The sequence below is a fragment of the Thermobia domestica genome, chromosome 8, assembly GCF_964235325.1.
Source record: "Thermobia domestica chromosome 8, izTheDome1.hap1.1, whole genome shotgun sequence".
Classification (NCBI taxonomy): Eukaryota; Metazoa; Arthropoda; class Insecta; order Zygentoma; family Lepismatidae; genus Thermobia; species Thermobia domestica.
Window position 1 is genome coordinate 128201315 of NC_137461.1, and position 23222 is coordinate 128224536.

Sequence of the window (23222 nt, forward strand, 5' to 3'; positions counted from 1 at the left end):
TTCCACATTCACTTCTGTTTTTTATGCTGTAAATACAATTACAATATTGTTGTGTTTATACTGTTAAAAGGATTTTGTCAAATCATCATATTTAATGAAATGCAAAAAAGAGCAAAGCGAAAGACGGAAGGAATGTTGGAATATATACGTTTATCATTACTATGTGTCAGTTTGATGAAGACATTCATTTGTTTTCGACAGGGAAAAGATGTCTGCCTGGACGTACTTTCGTTAGTCTGCAGTGGCGCCACCATCGTCTGCCTGATTCTGACATTAATTGTGTTCCACATTTGCAGGTAGGGAAGTCTAGCTATGATTAATTCGCATTTGAGTTTGCCAAACCTCTAAGGGGTGGAAAAAAGAATGGAATAAATTGTTTAAAAAAATACTTTATAGTTTAAAAAAGAAGAAAAAAGTCGTCATTTGTAACTTCTAACTTTCGAGGTCCACAAGTGCTGCAAATCACTCCCCTTTATAGAAGTTCTTTTGAGGTACTTTTATCCTCTCTTTTCGTTTTCCCGTTCCTTGGGAAAGAGCGGAGGACGACGAGGAGAGAATTGAAATTAATCTGTCAGAAGTGTTTCCTGGATAGGGACTTAATAACAGTGTTATTGTGAAGTAATTAGAAGCCTTTTCGCAGCCATTCAATTTAAGTTCTACTTTATTTACTCTTGACAGAACGGATTCCTTCCCAGTCACAATCTGTCAATCATTCTTATGCTCGTAAACATTAAAATGAAGAATTGTATGAGTATTCACCAACTAAAAGCCATAATAAATATTCATTGTTTACGTGATTTTGCAAATACTATAGCCTTCTTTTAATAGGCTATGTTACCAAAATCTACAACTGATGCAGGATAAAACTTAGAACATGAAGGATTTATAACTTTTGTATAATTTTTCACTCTTTTTCTTCTTCTTCTACGGGGTGCTTTCAAAGAAAACACATTAAAGCCCACAATCGCTAGAGAATCTCTACCCAGAGTAACAATAAATATTTATTTCTATTCTTTGCCTACTGATACATGATTAAAACCAATCAGTAACTTACTAGTGATCTTTGAATACAGAGGTTGATTTATTTATATTTAGCCAAAGTCAATATGCAACTATACCACGCATGCGCAACCCATCGTCGTGAGATTGTCATGAGGAAAGTAACAGTATGTCGTAACTCACAGAGTAGAGAAATGTGACCGAGCGTAGTCTGATGCCACTAAACAGACTTGGTCGGGTTTATTGTAGCCGTTTTCAACGCTAAGTTTATGGCGTTGTGCATCGTAAAAGTGCATAATTTTCGTATAGGTTGTACCGCTATGAATCATATTATACGAAAATATGCGGCAGAGAGTCCTGGGCCCACCACATCGACGCGAGGAACTAGAAACCAATCTCCCGCGAAGAGGACTCCGCCGCTATTGTGTGTGGTTCGGCGTATGTCGACCTCTGCAAATTCCCACACACAGCGTGCGATGACCAGTAAATGACCCACATCGCAGACAACAATCAACCGGACCACACACAAGGAAGTTTTGCCTCACTGTCGTTTGCAAGACCAGTGTGAACGCGCTGAAATGGTGTCATTTGACAGAGTGAAAAAGGAACTGCAGGAGGTTGTATGAATGTCATCTTATGGGCGATCGAGAAATTTGTTATCATTGATGAGGTGTGAATTTATCTCACAGACTGTGATAAAGTTCATGCAATTACATGCTGAGACAGTTTCTCAAAAGCTCGGTTCTCGTACAGGAGCAAACTGCGCCTCCGAAAGTTGGAGTACAATGTGGAAACAATGCTGCGTACTATCAGACTCATGTCCTGGCTAAAATGTACCAGCATGAAATTCCAGCAGACGTGAACCAGTTGAACTCCACCAAGTCAAGGCATCCAGCCACCAGCGAAAACATCGCTGGAATTCTATTGCCATATGGAACAGGAAATTATAATTGCATCAATTTCATCAAGATGTAACATCTATCATCTTGACTTTAGTATCTTTGTCAAATCTAGCATAATTTCATTGTTTCCTGCGGGAAATTAATAGGAGTTTTCAATGCTAACATTATACAGAATATATACGAGAGTATGACCGTTAATTAGTACCAATCCTTTAACTGTCTTGTATTACAGATAAGACTTGATACAAACAAACAAAAAGGCATATGAAATAGCATATGTTCAATTTACTGGTGTGTTTTGGACTTCCAAAACTGGCCAGAAGCAACATTCCTTGACAGTTTGTCTAAAGTTGAAATTTTAAAACGAAATGTAATTTCTTTAATTAAGATTCATAATGTATGCACGTACGAAAATAAGAAATCTTTATTTTAATACTTCTTTTATGTATATCCTTTTGATTTAAAAATGTTAATAAAATGTAATAGACATTTAAGTTAATACAAAGTACCGGTACGCCACTCGTTGACCTATTCTTAAGTTCATGAACGTAAATTTTCTCAAAATATGAAACAGTATGGTACCTAAACTCGTAATGGTGAAATTTTTACCGTACCTTCCACAGCAGACCAGAGAGGTTTTGGAATTTTAAGGAGCGGACTTCTGTTTCATATGTGGAATGTGATAGGAAAAATGTGAAATGCTGTCAAAAATACTTTTCTGAAGGTGCTCTCTTGAGAGCAATTGAAATACTGTCGGAATTGTGACTACATTGTTTTGTAGAACATTGTTACATAAAAGATTAATTCTACATGTTATTCTAAGGACAAACGAAATTAAATATTATGAAAGGATTTTTGATGTCTAAGCCTCGTAATTATGTCCTTGCATACAATTTCTATATTCCATGTCCCGGGTTCGATTCCCGGTGGGGTCACTCGGTCGGAAAAGTGTGACACGCTTTTTCAGGCCAGCCACCCTGAATGACGTTTTCCTGGGTTTTCCTCTTTCACACCAGGCAAATGCCGGGGTGGTACCTAATTTATAGGTCCCAGGCTGCTTCCTTCCTTCCACAATCCTTTCTTTTTTCCCTTTCCCCAGATTGCGTGCTCGCCGAGGGACGTCATCCCTCAAATCGTGAAGAGCTAAATGGCCTTAGATGCCGAAAGCCCAGAAATCTAAATCCGAAATCCGAAATAAAAATACCATTTCCGGTGTGAATAAACTACTTTCGGACTGTTCCGGAAGTCATAATTTTCAACATGTAATATAGAAATTAGGATTTAGTTGTTATTAAAAAATCGCATTTTGAGAAAATTCACGTTCCTCGATTTATTTTAAGAAGTAGTGAAAGAGTTGTTTCAACGAGACAAGAGCATTAAGCTTATTTCTGCATTTCATTGTTTTTATTTTATAAAGCTGAGCAAGCATTGTAGTAAAAAAAAGTTTGAAACAAAACAAATGTTAACTTTTGTTCCAACTCCGATTTGCTTTGGAAATTTAAAATACCACCATTACATTTTGCGTGTGTTGTTTTGAAGACTATATTTTCCCTATGATCAGTAGGTTAGTAGCGTCAACGCAATAATAAATAAATTCTAATAATTACACTATTATAACGTATAGCGTAACCGAATTAGTAGATATACATTTAAAAAAGATAAGGTGTCAAATTCAATTAAAGTATGTTTATAGCTGTTATTTGTTTTCTTTTACGCTTTCTTTGATTTATTTGTATAGTTCCATACAGAATCTTGTACATTTTAGACAGTAACAAATAACACTAATAATTCGATTTCGATATTCGTAATGGTAAAAATAGATAGAAAATGAAAATTTGTCTATTTTTGTTTTGTAAAAAGGTAAGACAGAAAGTAATTTTGAACTAATCACGAATGTTAAAACAAGCGGTTTTGATATGTCTTGCCATGTTTGTGCCAGAATTTAGCTCCAAAGATCTTCCTTTGACAATAACTTTAAATCATTTGATAAAGGGTATTATTTTCCAATAAGCTTCCTTAACGTCTACTGTTGGACTTCTCCGAGAAGGGAAAGAGAGAAGAAATTTTGGTAGTGGGCCAACCAAACTGCATTGTAGATGGACCCCTTTGACACCACATCATCGCATTGCAACATGCATTCCCTAACACAGGCGACAGGGTGATTAATGATCTCGGAACGACAAAACCGAAAACCGACAATGAGTGACATTACATTAAATAACCATTCCAAGTTTTCTTTTTTTAAAGTATGATGGGGGTAAATGACTTTTGAGGCCACGTCGGTCAGTTTGCTTTTTGATCGATGGCTTCTACGTGACGTCATTAATCAAACATCACTGTCTATTTTCTCTTTTTTCCCCCATTTTTCTTTCTTTTTTAATTTTCGTTTCTGTCCTTCTTGTAGATCTATCCAGTGCGTGAGGACATCCATAGGAAAGCACATCTGCTTCACTTTATTGGTTGGAAACATCCTAGTTGTCACAGTGATGGACAAGACATATTTTAACTTGTCTCAGGTAGGTGCACCCGCCAATCGTTTACGTCTTTCTACTTTTGAATCCGGAATATGTTCATAACGGGAATCTATAATATATTTTTTGGTTAAATTTTAATTTTATTCGTTCTTCAACCATTACTGCTGTCGACAAAAATGAAATCTTTCAGTTTTATGTCCAACCGTATACCAGCTAGTCTAAAGGAGACGGTGATTATGAGAAGTGAATGCAATGGTGGAAAGAATGAAGTGGGAGGAAACGGGAGAAAACCGAGAAAACTCATGAACACGGTATTTGTCCACATTAAAACTCACTTGACGCGAGTTGGGATCGAACTAGAAGTGAACGCTGTACCACTGAGCCTCCGTGCCCCAGTACTGCTTTCGAATTGACTTATCAAACAGAAAGCCCGAAATAACAAAATAAAATGGTACTGTTTGACTTTAACGCTATTGTCATCATTTGTGTTTGACGAAATAAAAAAGAACATTGTCTCCTCGATAAACATATTTATTACCGTAGTTTGCAGATCATAATTTTGGGCTATGTTTTAAACAGAAATAGCGATTGGAAAATTTTGGAGTACTTTTGGAGTAACTTAATTTCTGTAAGAAGGTACGTTACGCTCTTCTAGACCCTGAGCAAACTTGTATTTCCACTGTGCATCACTTGCGAAATGTAATGAGAAGGTATAATATAATGTTTTTAAACTTTCTTGAAACTTTAAAAGAAAGTCATCCTAGATATATTCCAAAATAAATCATACTCTTCAGACACTATAGAAAAGAGGAAATATGTTAATTGTACCTTTCAAATGCTTTTCTTTTTTTTTTTTTTGTTCAAATCAGTATGATTACTAATATATATATCGTGTACGATGATACGTGAAAACGACATCCCGTGGTACAAAGAAGAGACCAAATATCGTGAGACGACAGGGGAATTACTTTAAATAAGAGGTCAGGTCCGTAGTCAGAACACCGAGACAGGAACCCGATTCTATTTTGTGGGGGACGGGAAGCTGACTTGAATTAATCTTACATTCAATCATACATACCCACAAACCACTGAAAATTTCAAAGGGCTGAAAGTGATCATAAGTGGACTCAGTCCTCTAGACACTTCTTAGCTATGAGCCTGTATGAGGTACTGAAGACAAAAAACGTCTAGGAAGACAAAAAACAGCAAATGAGGCTATATAATGAACACACATTACGCATCTACAACATCATCCTTCCTGAGCCTTAAAGTCAGGCAGTTTTTAGTTCATATATAGATTGGCCTCATCAGTGGCGTATTTAGGGGGGGGGCTTCCGGGCTTAAGCCCCCCCCGAAATCTTACTTACTATAGTAAAGTATATGAAATATCTTGCAGAATTTTCACATTTTCAGGCAAAGCCCCCCCCAAAGTTAGCCAAGCCCCCCCCGAAACAAAATCGTAAATACGCCACTGGGCCTCATAAAATAAAAGTAAAAGTAAACTTATAAGACCCACAACCTCCTAGAGTAGTTAGTTACGTTATTTGATACTGGCTACATATACACTTACAACACACATGCATACGGCTGTTTGGTTGATTTGCAGTTTAGGGTTCCTTTGATATGGGCCTAGAGCTTATCGTGGGATTTCAACCTTATAAACATCCACCATTAATCAAGTCCGGGTCATACCATATAGCCACGGAGGAAATCATTCAGTCTGTTTATTGAAGTTTAGCGTCCTTTTTGAGAACTAAGGCTACATAACACGTGGACATACAGCTTAAAGTGGGATTCAAATCACATGACCTCTAATCGATAATCGATTCCTGGTCACTCCCACTCATATACAGACAAGTGACATGTCCATATAATGTAATATATTGACATACTCTCAAATTACATTAATAACACTAACTTAAACAAATCAAGATCTTATAAGAAATGCATCAGCAATTTTATTGTAACTTACACCACTTTCTAACCCAGAAACATGTGCTCACATAAACACTGAACTTAGTATACACTTCAACACAAATGTCAATTTTATAAAAAAAAAACAGAGGAACAAATAATTTTTCTTTATACGTACCATTTTCTCTATAAGTTTGAATTCGATGGAAACTCAAAGATCTAGAATATTTCCTAATGGTCTAATGACAATCGCCTGCGCCTTTTGTACATGGGATTACAGGATCGATTCCGTTAGGAATACATTGAAATGTAAGCGCATTACAGGGCTTTCGGATACACCTTCAACTGTAGGTGCATGTCTCATGTAGTCTCGGTTCTGAAAAAGGATGCTAAACTTTAATAAACAATCAGTGCGAATGATCTCTCCATGCTATATGGTATGACCCGGGTTTGACTCTTGATGGAAGTTCATGTGGTTCAAATCCCACGTTAAGCTCTACATCCATATGTCATACACTATATACTGAACGCATATTACACATTCATAATCCTTCGGTGTTGGAAAGAGAAGTTAAACTCTAAATCAACCAAGACCAATGGATGAAGAATGTGCAATTGCACCGAAGAAAAGAACCTGTGTCATTGGCTTGCTGTTCCGGTATCCTAACCTCTTAATATCCTGTCTATTTCCTGATCAATCACACATTCCCACATAAGTTAAGCGTACAAGGCGAGAGTATATGCACTGTACCAGAACTCCTGTTGTGCTTTGAGAATCCAGTGTCTGTAATTAATAAACACCTATTACAAAATTAAATTAACAAGGGAATCTTCCGATGGTTTTTGCAGCATATGATGTAGGGAAAATTCGATAAAAATTAATACCAATGATTATACGAATATTTTTTTAAAGACATACTGGGCTCCTCAATTTTTATTTAACAAAAATATTATTAAATTCTATTGAAACTAGAACTCTTTCGTATTAATTACACTGTTTACTGACACAAAACATCGATGTTGATTGTTTGAAATTTGACATTAATCTTACATAGTCATCGAGATTAGTTGAAGGGTAAACGGAAAACAAACAACATTTCAATCACATGAACTTAGAACGGTATTCAAGCTAGGACCTCTTCACCAAGGATTTTCTTAAAACTGTTATGTAATTTTATTAATTGATTTCGAAGAAAAGGGAACGTTAAATTTTTTATTGTTAAAATCGTATTCTAAATAGTAACCTCTGCAGAGACATCTATCCGTAGTATTCAAGAAGAAACCTTCTTATTATACAGATATAAAAAATAAACGGAACATTCCTATTTTAAAGACGACAGTTAAACCATATATGCAAGTAATAATGTGTATACATGCAGCTCAGACAAGAGAATCGTTTATCTAGTTATTTTGAGAATATGAAAACTTCAGCGTTCCTAAGATATCTTATCTCTTGAACTCCATTGACGATGTCACGCTTCACCTCAATTTTTGTAGCATTATAGCATTTTACCGTAGCAATACGACTTAGTGTTTGATTTAGTGGCGATGTTATACTTAGGAAAGAGAGTGAATCAGCATCAAGAATTAAATAATAATTTTCTTACCATGATTATTTTTGTTTCACTGTCTTGATCACTTTGGCAGTTTGCTTAAGAGGACCCATCACGGCGAAATTAAAATACAGCTAGTTTCGCAGTAATTATGCGATATCTTCAAACAGATCAAAGATAATCGATATGTGGTACAAGAGCGCATAAGACATGAGATATCGTTATCACGACTCACTTATCTGCTTTCCATTTCGAGCCATTTAGAAAATTGGCATTTATTTTTGTGTTTCTGATAGGGACGGCCACATTTTCCGGAAAAACGGAAAACGGAAAAAATATCCGGAAACCAGAAAATTGAAAACGGGAGACGGAAAATTTTCCGGAAAAACGAAAGGCGGAAAATTTTCTAGAAAACAGAAAACTGAAAAATTACCGGAAAACAAGGGAATAAGATTATCTAACGAGAATCAACCCACACATGTCACATATATGTAAATCTATAGACGTACAAATAAAAATGAATGGTACGATGCATATTCGCGCATCACGCTTAAACGCCTGTACCAACCATGTTCTTCTTTGGTATATTATTAGACCTATATCTCAAAGAGGTTTATTACATTTTACTTTGAACACACAAGTACTAACATTGTCAGTGTTGGCAATCTAAATATATTTTTCGAATGGTTTCTGTACCATTGGTGGTATATACATCAGACTTACCATAAACATAATTCAACACTGTAGGAAACATACTGTAGATGTACCCGTCTCCCAAACACGCAGGTTCATCAGTATTGCCAAGCACTTTAAAATAAATTTTTCCTGCATAATTATATAACCCTTTGTTTAATTTCAACTGAACTTCGTACATATATGACTTACAATTAATATTTTCAGACTGGATACGATTTTTAAAGATCCCTCACTGTCAAAATTTAAAATTGGGCGACATGTTACTTTTGGGCTGCTTTCAATTATCTGGAGGTTATAACTTTATAACTCTTATGAGTGCACTACTTCTTTATTTTTATATATAAATTTAAAAAAGTACTAGTTTTATATAATACAATAACATTTTTATTCGTTGAGTGTTCTGTTCATAATGAACGATCGTTTTACTAAACCTAACATATTCGAAACTAGTTTAATTCTTGTTTTATTGCTATTCAGTCTCAAGATCTGACAACACTAAACTTTTTTGTTTACAGTGTGCTGTCGCAGTAAATGTTTAGGCCTAATAGTTGTATGAACCTGTGTACACGTGAACTTCACAGATTTAAGTGTTAGCATATTATTGATATTAACATAATGAGTGAGTAGAATGACAATGAAAATCTTCCAAAAATTCATGGCTCCCAGGTAAAGAATATAGCAAATGAAATTAAGAATTGAGGGACAACAGTGAAAAATCATACTGAAACGTCATAAAGTGTAATTAAGAGCTTACAAAACTGACTTAAGCAAACATGTCTCTTTGCAAATCAGAAAGATCGACCATATTATTCTATTACCGTTTGCCCAGTTCATTGCACACTGCAGTTCTACTATTCCTCTCGTAGTATAGAGTTTGCCATAACACACCAGCGCCAACAATCCGAAATCTTAATCGCTGCCAACCAAGACATCTGACGTATTCCAACTCTAGGTGCTGTCATATAATTTCTGTCTGTCTGTCTGTCTCTCTCTCTCTTTATATATATATGTAGAGAGAGAGAGAGAGAGAGAGAGAGAGAGGCCTACCTATAATTATTAAAATTGTATAGTTACAAATTAGTTCACTTTTATGTTTGGGCTATGAATAGTTCAAATCCCCTACTTTTAAAGCACAACTTAGGATGATGGGAGAGGTAACATTTTAAAATAGTCGGAAAGATCGATATTAGTGTTGAATTTATAATTTTGGGATCGCTGAGATGAATTGTGACAGTTTTCATGAAGTTCAAATTTATACCTGGGGTGGAAATGGGAGGGGTGAGCTTTTAAAAGTAATCGAAAATGATCACTATTAATGTCGAATCCATAGTTTTGAGGGACACTAAAATGAATAGTGGCACTCTCGATACTATTTAAGAAGAAGAAGAAGTGTGAAGGCCCTTTTTGAGTTTAATTAATTTGAACTCGTGCATTAAAAAAAGCTAGGCTGTTCGTCATCCTAACTAGGCTCTAGGTGCGAGTATAGTTTTTTTTTTTTTTAAATGTGTTTTAAGAACATAATATAGTTTTAGCAGTACCATGATATAGGCGCGCGCGAGAGAGATTCCAGTGTTTTTTTCAACATGTTCTTAAACATTTATAAGGATTTTGTTATGATTTATATACAATTTTAATTTGTTATGTCTATATTTATATCTTACATTGCAAGTACACATAACTTTGTAGAGCCATGAACTTTAAAAGTATTTTTCTGGCTGCAGTGGCTCATTGGTAAAGCGCTCACCTCTAGTGGGATTCCCGGTTCGATTCCAGTTCAATCATGTGAGCATTGTGGGGTACAAATAGCGTGTTGGGTGGGCTTCTCTGGGTTCTCCCGTTACCTCCCAATTTTTTTCATTCCACCAATCATCCCATCATCATTCGTCAGGCTGAGTCAAAGTTGCCGAAAGAACTAAATTCGAATTGAAAACTACATTCAAAATAAGTGAATAATATAAAGTGAAAACAAGATTGAGATATAAATGGAAACAGCAGTCTGACCCAAATTTGTCTGAAAGCAGTTTCAATCTTTCTTTACTTTTTTTATACCATTGTTTCCACATTGCTCTTCCAGAGGAAGATAATGTAGTTATAACAGTCTATTTCTTTCATCAGTTCATTGACAACAAACTAAGGAGTAAACTCAATATTTGCGTTAGATTCAGGAAAACATCTTTGTTTTTAGTGTTGCCACGAGACGAGACGAGACGAAACTTTAGGCTGTCTCGTCTCGTCTCGTGTAAAGCGTGTCTCGTCTCGTGTCTCGTCTCGAAAAAATGTGCTCGTCGCGTCTCGTGTCTCGTCTCGAGAGGTTCTGTCCCGTCTCGTCTCGTCTCGTCTCGTTTTGTCTCGTCTTGTCTCGTAAAAAATATAGCAGCATACCATGGGAACGAAAGTAAAATGTAGCAGACTGCACCATGCTAATCAAGATACAACTAAGTTACAAGTATTACCCAGAACACACAAGACAAGAAATGTCACGGTAGATACACCGTGAAGATCTGGTGTATGTGGTAGTCGGTTCGATCTCGGTTAGTGCCATGTGAGCTTTGTGGTGGACAAACGTCGAATGTGTGTGGGGGCCGCGGTAGGTCAGTGGTAGAGCGTTCACCTCTGGTGCTTGGAGTCTCGGGTTCGATCCCAGCCCCCGCCAATTGAACTTTGTGGTGGACAAACACCGTGTGCGTGGGTTTTCTCGGGGTTCTCCCGTTTCCTCCCACTTTCTTCATTCCACCATTTCATTCATTATTCATCATCACCGTCTGCTTTAGCCTAACCGGCATAACCGTGGGACGTAAAACTCAAAGATTTCATTTCATTTCATTTCATTTTTCGTATGTGTGTGTTTTCTCGAAGTTTTCTAGTATCCTACCACTTTCTTCATTCCACTCATTTTCCCATCAACATCCATTCGGGGTGGGCCAAAGTTGCCTAAAGGTCTTAAAAATAAATTCAAATAAGCTCACGAGGCAAGGAAAAATAGTTTACAAGATAATATATCTCTGCTGTTACTTGTCTGAGGCTTCTCGATCCTGGCTTCTTCTTCTTCTTTTTTTTTTTTAACATTCTGAAACATTGTAATTTGTTTCACCAGTTTCAATACACGAATACAGTAAATTGCTCATAGGTACGTCGAAGATAAAGACACTAATGTCAAATAATGTTTACACGACAAGCAAAGTTCGATGTAAAGGTGTCACCATCCCCGACATTATCGTATACTATAGTGTACTGCAGCCCACTTGCTTTCTAGTGTCTGTATATATATATATATATATATATATATATATATATATATATATATATATATATATATATATATAGAGAGAGAGAGAGAGAGAGAGAGAGAGAGAGAGAAAGAGAGAGAGAGGGATGAAAAGATATATAGATAAATAGAGAGATAGATATATGTGTACACTTTGATTTCATATATTCCAGCCTTTAGGTTTCCATACCAATCCAAAAACTACTTTCCATTTTAGCATATTTAGATTTGTTGCAATTATTCTTTTTTTTTTTTTAAAAAAAAGCTCGGAACCAAATAATTTTATTGAGTAATGGAAAGTATTTGATTGAAATGTTATATGTTACTGCACAGTAAGCTCTACTTAAAGTGCCATAGTAATGGTAGCTGAAACACACATCGGACCAAAGAATGCTTGGGGCCAGTCTTCACCTCCATGGTACAAATCTGTTCCCATAACCGCGGGGTGTGTGCCACTATATGGTGGTTGCCCCGTTTGTGTAACAAACTCATGACAGTACACCCAGATTAGCTAGTGGTTTAAAAAAGTAGTTGATTTTTGGGTGGCCATTTTGGATTAAAGTTTCTTATATTGTCGTGATCTATTCGCAATCATACAACGTACATCTTCATACAAAGCCGAGCGGTCTGCGGCTATAGACCATCGGCTTGAAGGCCCCGGGTTGAGTCCCGGAAGGGTCATGTGTATGGATTTTAACAGCATTTGTTTTTTCGTATTGTGTCAGGGGGCGAAACCGTACGGGATAAAAGGATTTCAATCTGAAAAAATTGGAGAGAATATCCTCCCCAGGATACTTTCATGGGAGTAAGAAATTAGTAAAAATATAGGATATACATTTTATGGCAGGTTTAAAATTATAGGTATCCTATTTCTTTTCTGTTAATTATGTTCTTCAATGTTCGAAGTTTGATCATTCTCATGATATTTTCTGCTTTCAACGGAGTCCCATGAATATTATACCAAATGTTCTTCACACTCTGTAAGAAACCATTTCTGAAGATAATTTAGGTCCTAATGAATATTATTCACTAGGAAAGAGAAGTATTCCCCTCCTCTGAACATGGAAGCAGAGGGCAATTTCGCAGAGGTCAGATCAAACATTTCCGCGTAACAAAACGAAGGCCCCCCTGTAAAACCTATTCACTTAAAGTATTATTGTTAGTATCATAAATTTGCCGAAAGCAACCAATTTGAAGGGTTCGTCGATAACATCTTTGCTTTTTATTTGTCCTTCGACCGCCTTGCAAACAAAGAGGTGAATTTTACAACATGACTGCTGTATAATAAGCGAGCGATTGGTAAAATGGTAAAAGTGTGTTTTTATGCATATATATATATATATATATATATATATATATATATATATATATGTGTGTGTGTGTGTGTGTGTGTGTGAGAGAGAGAGAGAGAGAGAGAGAAGACAAAATTTTAGTTGCAAGATGACATACTTCAATTGTCGTTTTCGGTTCATATAACAAAAAGAATACCGCCACCAGAGAATAAAGACAAGTGTAGTGTGTTCTGTTCTCTTCCTCAGACAGAACTTTCAACTACAGCCTGTAATGAGTGTAGACATTATCCAGTTTTCAAATTGGATAGATGGTCGTGGTAGTTCGGTTTCTTGATCTTGTAAAAATTTTCCCTGTCTTTGATTTTGTTTGTCATCATTCCAGCCAGAAATGAAAAAAAAAGAGAATTCCCCAGTTTACAGCAAGGGGAATTGGGGACAAGACATTAAGGATGATATTCCTGGAAGCTCATGTATCACGATTGTTTCATTCAATAGACAGAGGTCACTTTTTTATGAAGGCTTTCAACATGTTTTAACACAAACATGTCTTCTCCTTTTGCAATCTATATGACTATTGGCAATTTCAATCTTGGCCATTTCCGCCAACGTTTTCATTTTCGAGACACGAGACGAGACGGGACATTTCAAGAGACATCTCGTCTCGTCTCGTGTCTCGTCTCGTTTTCGAGACGAGACAAGTAGCCTATCTCGTCTCGTGTCTCGTCTAAAAGGTTCTGTCTCGTCTCGTGGCAACACTGTTTTTTTTGAAACATTATAATAACAAAATAGGATGATTTGAAAAGGACAAGGTATTTAGAAAAGAAAGAAGGGCGGAACGACAAGGGTAAAAAGTGAAGACATATAATCCAAGGGCGTCTGGTAACCCGATGGAGCACTTGGCTCATCCGCGACCAACCGCTGACAAAATGGACCGTGACCAACGAAGGGTTATTAAGAATTATAACGAAAAATGCTACGCGAAAACAAGCAAATGAAATAAAGCTCTTGAACATCTACTGCTATAGAAACGCAACTCAAACTTAACAATGGATAAGATAGCACAGGTCGAGCAACTCAGCGTAGAAACATTCCTTCTACCACATCTATTTGAACACTTGTTTGATCACGTATTTTTTTGTTTGTGTGGGGGATTTCGGATCATTCGTATCCACCGGGAAATCCCCGATCATACGTGTTTCGGAAATCCCTGATTATGAGTGTCCCTGAAGGCAAACCCCTGGCAGTAGTAAAAAAGAAACCTATAAATTTCACATTCAGAGTTCAGTGATACGCTTGTTGAAATCTCGTAAGGCAATAATCATACGTAAAGAAAAAAAAAAAAGCGGAAGTCGGACATTTGGAAGCATTTCAAACGTGAGAAAATGTGTACACTGTTTTTCTGTAATTAAGTATGGAAACAATACTGGTGGTCCATGGTACCACATCATAGCAACACACCCAACTATATTTTTTTTGATATAGTGTATGAATAATAAATAAAAAGTATGCCAAAATGTTATCTCATTGTAAAAAAACTAGTTAAACTAACTTCCAGTAAAAACTGGAGGCATCCCTACTTTGTTCCATTCTGGCTACATGATCTGGCCACCTGAGCTTCCTAGACTAGATGACGTTAACAATTTTTGGTAAACGGTACAAATTATGTAGTTTCTTTCTATGAAGTTTCCGCCATTCCCGTTCCCCTTGGGTCTTAATATTTGTCTCAGGATTTTATTCTCAAATACTTTCAGTCTTCGTTCTTCTCTCAGAATAAGCGACCATGTTTCGCAACAATACAGCACAAATGCATGATTATCGTTTTATATACTTTAAGTTTCAAACTCCTCGACATAATTCGCTACAACAACATGCATTCCCTGCTTTTAGGTGATATTTAATTTCTTCGTGAACATGAGATTGGTCTGTTAATATTGATCCTAGGCAGTGGCGGATCTAGGAGGTAAAAACTGGGGGGAGGGGGAAGCCAGTACCCAGACTATGATAGGTATATATAAAATTTGAAAAATATATGAATAGTAGCTTAAATTATTTTGTCACTGAAAAACTGACCTAGATCCACCACTGATCCTAAGTATTTGAAAGTATGCACTTTGTTATCCCTGCAAGGTTAAATAATCCCTCTGCATTTCTTTCTATTGTTGTTTTATTTTTCTCATATCAGATTTACAAGATTTACATAATCAGCATACGCCGTAACCTGGTGAATACCGTTCAGCTCTAGGCCCTGGTTGCTATGTTTGATTTTCCTTATACGTACTCCAGAACAAAGTTGAATAATAATGGTGACAACGCATCTCCTTGCTTCAGGCTATTCTCGATGCGAAAGCTCGTGGACAAGGAGTTTCCTACTCGGACTTTACTTTGGGATCTAACTGACATTTTCGGTATTTCAAATTCTGTAAGAATATTGTACAATGTTTCCCTCCTAAACGAGTCATAGAGCTTTGCAAAATGAATAAAGAATTGATGTAACGGGATATTATTGTATTCTAATTTTTTTTCGAGTATTTGTCGAGTGATAAATATCTAGTCGATAGTTGGTCGACTACGCCTAAATCCACACTGATAATCTAATAATTTCATCTGCGTATGGAATCAATATTGCTAATAGAATGTTTGAGAGTATTTTATGGTATATTGACAGAAGAGAAATGCCTCGATAATTACTACAATTACTATAATCAGTTTTGTCTCTTTCCTTGTGAATTGGAAGAATGATTGATTCTTCTCACTCTTGTGGTAATTCCTCCTTGTTCCAGATAAGAAGAATGATTTTGTGTATCTTGTTCCACAATTTTTCCCTTCCAGCTAAAATTAACTTAGCTGGATTTCGCCTCGTTCCTATCTCACGGAATTGAGCGATGCACTTCACGCAGAATGGTGAAATATTCCTCTTGATATATATATTTTGATATATATATCTTGATATATATATATATATATATATATATATATATATATATATATATATATATATATATCAAACGCTCACAGATTTCTTTCTATTATTCTATAATAGTTAGTGGAATACATGTTATAAGTTGGATCATTTCGTCCTTATTAATTTCGACCTGTGAAAACAAAGACGCTCTATACCATATGAGTTCAACCAAACCCATCTAATCTCTTTCAACTTGGCATAGTGGTATATCTGGATCTGCTATATAACCATGTTAATACATTGTTATACATGCTTTTAGTTTTTAAGTTATGGGTCATTAAATGTAAGGTTTCGGTTTAGGATTCTTTAAAAAAAAAAAAAATTTAGTAAATATTTTTAGGGAATATCTTTGTCTTGAAACTTGGAGTACTCATTAAGATATATCAGTGTAATATCACTTCCAATGATAATAGAGCGAATACACAAAAAACACTAATTAATACAAAATATTACTACTTTGCTTTTAGCTTCTATTCTGTTTTCAAAGTTGCCAGATCATAATTAACTCTAGTTGTTTTTTGTGCTTTCCTATATGACTAGTTCATTAGTTAATTACATATGAATTACTATAATTAATTTGGAAACTACTGATTAATAGTGTCACTTTATTCACCTATTGTAACTTATAGATGGGGGAATTTTATTCCAAAAAATAAGAAGTGGAGAATTCCTCTCAAAGCCCAGACATTTCACACTCCAAAATTCCTTTAAAAAAAAAGAGAACAATTAGAAATCAATGCAAGTTTACGAGGTATGTACAGATTGTTGAAATTGGTTAAAATATCTTTTCAATTTGATTTTCCATCGAAAGAAAAAAACATTGGCAGAGTATTAGTCCCCATTGTACCCTTAAATACATACTTCTAGCAGAGGAAAAAAAATCAAATTTTGAGTGTATGTAGATATGAAGTCTGCACTTGTGTCAATTTATGCAGAAAATGGCGGAAATTTGTGGCGTAGGTGTCTTTTGAAACGATATCTCAGTTAGTTTGACAGCAATCCGGATAGCTCGAAATTTTTAGTTGTGTGCACAAGCATTGGACTCAGTGTTATAAACCCAAAGGAACTACCTTCCAAATCTCCCTTTTGATTGTTTACGCTTTCAGCTCTCCCATAATTTAGTGGCATGGCATTTTAACATTGGAGATACTTATGTTCATGAAATACTATTAATACGAACATTTATATAAGGCCATTAAATCCGAACTACGATGACAAAACAAGATGCATAGAATCTCGTTCTAAAAAAGCCTGGCCATCACTTTTGTTTGAAAAGCTCTATTCTCTTAACTAAAGTTGGAATTAAATCAAACAAATGTGGAGTTTATTTGGGTAACTGAGATTTTTATTTAAAACGAAAGAATTAGAATTCCCTACTTAACGCTCCCAGAATATCATATACTAAAGCTAGCACTGTACATCCACCACAATTTTATAGAGAGCAAATTACACTTCAGACGGACTCTTCACTGTCTTCAACGGACTCTTTATTAAACGGAAACCTGTGTTAAACGGAAATATTTCATGGTCTCATGAATTTACAGGCGAGAACAGCGTTAAATTCCTTTCATTAAACGGAAACTGTATCATGTGGACAACAGAACTCATAATAAGCCTCTCAACAGAAAATTTCTAGTTTCGGAGTGGAGCATTTAGAGCTTTTAGACAGCCTATGAAGGGACGCAGACAAGGTTGGACGACGACAAGCCTGGACACTGAATTTTGGTCGCTCCCGACAAGGTTGGAAGACGACAAGCTTGGACAAGGACAAGCTTGGACACTTCTCAATTTATCCTCTTGCGCCAGACTCGAACGAATTCCTGAGGTGTCCAAGCTTGTCGTGGTCGATCCCGACAAGCCTGGATACATCTCATTTTGGGTCGTTGAAGACAAGGTTGGCCAACGAAAAGCCTGGACACATTCCTGAGGTGTCCAGGCTTGTCGGGATCGATTTGGATCGCTGACGACAAGGTTGGCCAACGACAAGCCTGGACACATTCCAATGGGCCGATTTGGTGCATTCAAAGCATGTAGATTTGACAAATACAACTGTTTATTCACTTGTACGGGTGTACAAGGGCAGTTAGTGTTATCAATATACAAGGGCAGCTGTTCTCTCTGATTATACTGCACTGTTATTTTTATACCACCGTGATATTCATAAAAATCGTAAGAAGCACCACAGATATGATTATTCAATTACAATATCATATATTAATACTGCAAAATAAAAACCCGGTTTAAAATTAAAAAAAAAAAAAAAAAAAACGAGGATTAAAACCCAAAAATTCTTAGGTTCAAACCTATTCAAGCCATCAGGCTTTGGGGCCGCTACGTTCCGACGACACCGTTTCGGCGCCAGCTCAGTTCGGCGAAAATTTTATGTACAAGGGCACACATCCCATTTAATAATTATTTAGGTAAATTATTTAAGTAAAACGAAAATTTTGTAAATAACAATAATCTCTTTTAATAAAAGATAAAGAAATTTAAAATAATTCGAAAATCCTCTAGTAGAGGGCAGTAGCTGACTGGCGAGAATCAGCCAATAGCGATATAGATGCGAGCCATGCAACTCTATATTGAAGGGCATGTATGTATGAACTGGAAACGCCTTAACTGGTAGAGTTTGTTGGAACAGACATTTCAAATTGGGTCGTTGACTACAAGCCTGGACACATTCCTGGGGTATCCAGGTTTGTCGCGGTCGATCCCGACAAGCCTGGACACATCTCATTTTGGGTCGTTGACGTCAAGGTTGGATGACGACAAGCCTGGACACATTCCTGGGGTGTCAAAGCTTGTCGTGGTCGATCCCGACAAGCCTGGACACATCTCATTTTGGGTCGTTGACGACATGGTTGGACGACGACAAGCCTGGACACATTCCTGGGGTGTCCAAGCTAGTCGTGGTCGATCCCGACAAGGCTGGACACATCTCATTTTGGGTCGCTGATGACAAGGTTGGCCAACAACAAGCCTGGACACATTCCTGAAGGTGTCCAGGCTTGTCGGGATCGACCCCGAGATGCTATGACATATCTCATTTTGGGTCGCTGACGACAAGGTTGGCCAACGACAAGCCTGGACACAAAAAGTGTCCAGGCTTGTCGTCGTCCAACCTTAGCGCGGTCCCCCTATGAAAGGTTAGATGTAATTTTTAGCAAATCAGACAGTGATGTGAAAACCGAAGCAGACATGACGGATATACATGCTTTAATTGAGAATAATAAGATAAGTCTGAAAGAAGAGGAGGTGAAGGAAGAAGGGAAATAAGGCATTGAATTCGAGGAAGAGTGTAGGCCAAAGAGTTATCAAGATTCTGTCAAAAGTTTAAAGGAACTGCAACATTTGCCTTACTTCGAAATGACAGATATGCTTCGTGTGGTTTCTCAGGCTAAAGTTGAACACACAAGCAGCAATGTGTAGAGAAAATGCTCCTTGACTATTGGAAAGATCAAGTTCATGTTGTACAGTAATTTTTCTGAAGTTTTGCGTGTATTAATTTATAGTAGAAATAAAAACTGTAAATTTACTAAGGGACATAAGGCACCTTATTATTATCTCAGTGTGTCTGTTATATGCATGCACTTCTTTTTGTATATGCATACCTTTGTTAAGCGGAAATCTACCTTTAACCGAAATTTTTGGGAGTCCCATTCTATTCTGCTAGACAGGTTTTACTGTGTAAGATCTTTAATTAAATTTAAACTACTTTCAGTTCACTCGTAACAATGAAATATACACATGTCTCAAAAGTCCCCTGACATAGGTTATCTCTGTTATTATCAGAGTTAGAACAAAATGTAAGAGGGGAAACTCTCTCCAAATATGATGTTTTCAATATAAAGTGAAGGATTTTTTTTAACTCAGACGAGCCGTTTGAGCTGTACAATGTTTATGCGGCCAATGTTAAATGAAAATGCAACGTTGCCATTTACTTGGACCCAGAACATAAGTGAATCAAGTTACTGTCTTTTACGCTAACGTATCGATGGCCAGTCCCAATTTCACACAGTAACTTCATTCACTCATGTTATTTGTCCAGGTAAACGGCAGCGTAGCATTTTCATTTAACATTTTACGCATAGAGAGCGTACAGCCCAAAAGGCTCGTCCGATTTAAAAAAAAAAATCCTCCACTTTAGATTGAAAACTTCATATTTGGAGACTGTTTCCTCTCTTACATTTTGTTGTAACTCTGATAATAACAGTTACTCTATGTCAGGAGACTTTTTAGGCACCCTGTATATTGCCAAATAAGAAGCTTTATTAAACCATTATCAACTTTTGCCAGCATTAAGGCTCTGTGGGTCTAACTAACGGAGCGAAAATCAGAAAACTGCGTAAAAGTGACGTCCATCTTTTGCCATTTTGATATAATAGAAATAATATTATTGAATTATGGTAACATTTGGATTTAAATAATCCTCAATATTACGTATTATTGTTATTATTGCTAGTAGTAGCAGTAGATAATGTTTCCCAGGGATATATTTATCGTTTATGGTGTTCTAAGTGGAAGTTTTGGACTCAACGTCCAGTAGAAACTCATTAATATGTTTTATTTGATTGATAGATGGAACTGAACATTCTTTCTAAGCATCTAAAGTACATGAGACATCACCTACTGCTTAAGATATAGAATCAGAACGTTTATTTAGATTGTAATAAGGTTTGCCTTTTTTCAGAGTACCTTAGAATATGGAATATTGTTTTGGGGGAGTAGTAACTACATAAATGAGGTTCTGTTACTACAATAAAAGGTCATCAGAATAATCAGTGGGGCATCATACAAGGAACACTGTAAACCATTATTTTGTAAGTTGCAAATTATGACTGTTGTAAATTTGTATATATATAAAGTTTTAGTTTATGTAAAACAAAACATGTCAGATGTTAAACGTAGACAGGATATTCATTCATACAACACAAGATATGCTAAACAAGTTTATGTATCATACAGCAGGCTAACAAAAATTAAAAATAGCTATGCAATACAGGGTACAAAATTTATGAATAGGGTACCAATAGAGATCCAAAAGTTACCGCTCACCCATTTTAAAAGCAAACTGTATGATTGGTTAATGACTGTACCATATTATGATATTAAGGAATTTGAAGAAGATAAGAGTATATTGAAATAGGGATTAAAAAACATAGTTGTAAAACTGCATTTGACGTTGTCTATTGTCTGTATACAGACTTAACGACAATAAAAATATTCTATTCTATTCTATTCTATTCTATTGAACCTGAGACCAAGCACAGAATACCTCTCGCGTTAACCAGTCGATCATGAAGGGGCAGTTTCATGTGCTTCAGATTTTACGTTAAGCTGTAGGACTCAGACCAGAAAACAAGTCAAAACTTAAATGCACGCCACTGATAGAGTATATGAGTCATTGTTAGGAGCATCTGTGTCATTGTTAGAAGCATGTGTGTCAGTGTTAGGAGTATCTGTGTCACTTGTAGAAATATCTGTGTCACTGTTACGAGCATCTGTATTACTGTTAGAAAAATCTATGTTAGAAGCATTTGTGTCAGGAACGGCGCCAGAAACGTTTGATGGGGTGGGCGGATAGAGGCGGACCTAGTTGCTGGGTGGGCGGACAATGAAAATAAGAACTGGGCAATGTACTCATTTTTGGACAATAATTTTTAATCTTTAAACTCTTTAGTCAGCTAAGGCTCAGACTCGAAATAGAGGAGGGACAAGGATGTGGAGGATGTGGAAGTAATCTTGGCCTTATAGAAGGTACAATTCCGACATTCGCCTGGTGGGTCTGAAGAAATGCAGGACTTAGGATGGGCTGCGGGAGTTCGTGGCTATATGCTCGACCTACCGAATTCAGCGTGGCAGACACAATACCTCTACTTCCAGTTTTTTAAAACAATAATAACGGTGTTTACTGTGTGTTCGATGAAGTTCAAAACAGCTTTACTTTCTCTCCCTCCAAGAATGCACATAAATGTATAGAAATAAAAGAAGGTTCAAACAACACAGACTAACAGATAATACTCTACCTTTCGTTAATATCATAAAATACACAATAAGTAAGTAAAGTAAAACAATAATAAAATAGGCTATTGCAAAAAAAAAAAAAATATCTTTGAAGCATTGATTACAAAAAAGCAAGAGACAAAAAATATAAATAATTTATATTTTCTCTCGTATATCCTTAACTTGTGCACATTAGATTTTTTGATGTGATCTCTATATGCAACAGCAAAGATCTATGTTACTAAAAGAATAGGGAAATTCGACAGCATAATTGTTTGATCATACCTTAGACAGAAATCTTTGAAATTGAAACTCAAGTTGAAAAAAATAAAAATTATAAATTGGATAAAGAAGTAAATAGCAATTAACAAAACTTCATTACGATCCACAAAAACAACAATGTATTTTAAATTATGAAGGGCTGACCACATGGTACGAACAAGCTTACAATAATGGAGTACATTGCGTTGATTGTTATGTCCACCATCAAATAATTTTACCACATTCTCTACAGCAATATTCATTACAAGTTTTCTTTCTACTGAAAGGAAACAAAGATCGCTTAGGCGACAGTTTGCCATTCTATTTCTTAGATATGTTTTAACCCGTCTAAGACACGAGAAAGAACGTTCACATTGTGAACTAGATACAGGAATGATGACAGCAATTACAGCTAATTTGTGAATTTCATGAAAAGCAATTTTGAAATGATCCATCACTTCAGTAAACTGAGAAATGGAGGTAATTTTGCATTGCTTTTCCTCCTCATAATGTTTCAAAACTTTGGGAACAAGTTTCATTTCCACCTCTACACTAGTGATGAGCAAATGCAAGACCAAGACCAAGACCGGGGTGGTTTTGGTCTTGGTCTTCCGCTGGAACCCTTGGTCTTGGTCTTGGACTTGCACACCCAGTCTTGGTTTTGCTGCAAGAGTCTTGCAAGTCTTGCTTTTAAGAAATCTTATGCTTTTCGTAGGTAAATTTTATTCTGGATAAATTCTACAATACGCCAATAGTAACAAAAATACAATGTATGTTTCTAAATGTAATATAGTTTACCTTCGTGTATAATGATAGTGTGCAACATAGGCGATAACCTTTATTTTTTTTCAATCCGTCCCCACGCTTCACTACTTATAAGATAAATTACAACGTTTCGTAA

The 23222-nt window shown here is 36.2% G+C and overlaps 1 protein-coding gene across 1 annotated transcript in view; it reads left to right on the forward strand.

The window, feature by feature from the left end:
- Nucleotides 1-4318: 4318 nt before the first annotated feature.
- The window catches only part of LOC145691840 (latrophilin-like protein LAT-2), a 324510-nt gene continuing 305606 nt past the window's right edge, over nucleotides 4319-23222 (forward strand). The window contains exon 1 of the mRNA XM_081767156.1: nucleotides 4319-4417. Coding sequence (XP_081623282.1) covers nucleotides 4388-4417 — 30 coding nt within the window. The 5' untranslated portion in view covers nucleotides 4319-4387. The remainder of the gene's footprint in view (nucleotides 4418-23222) is intronic.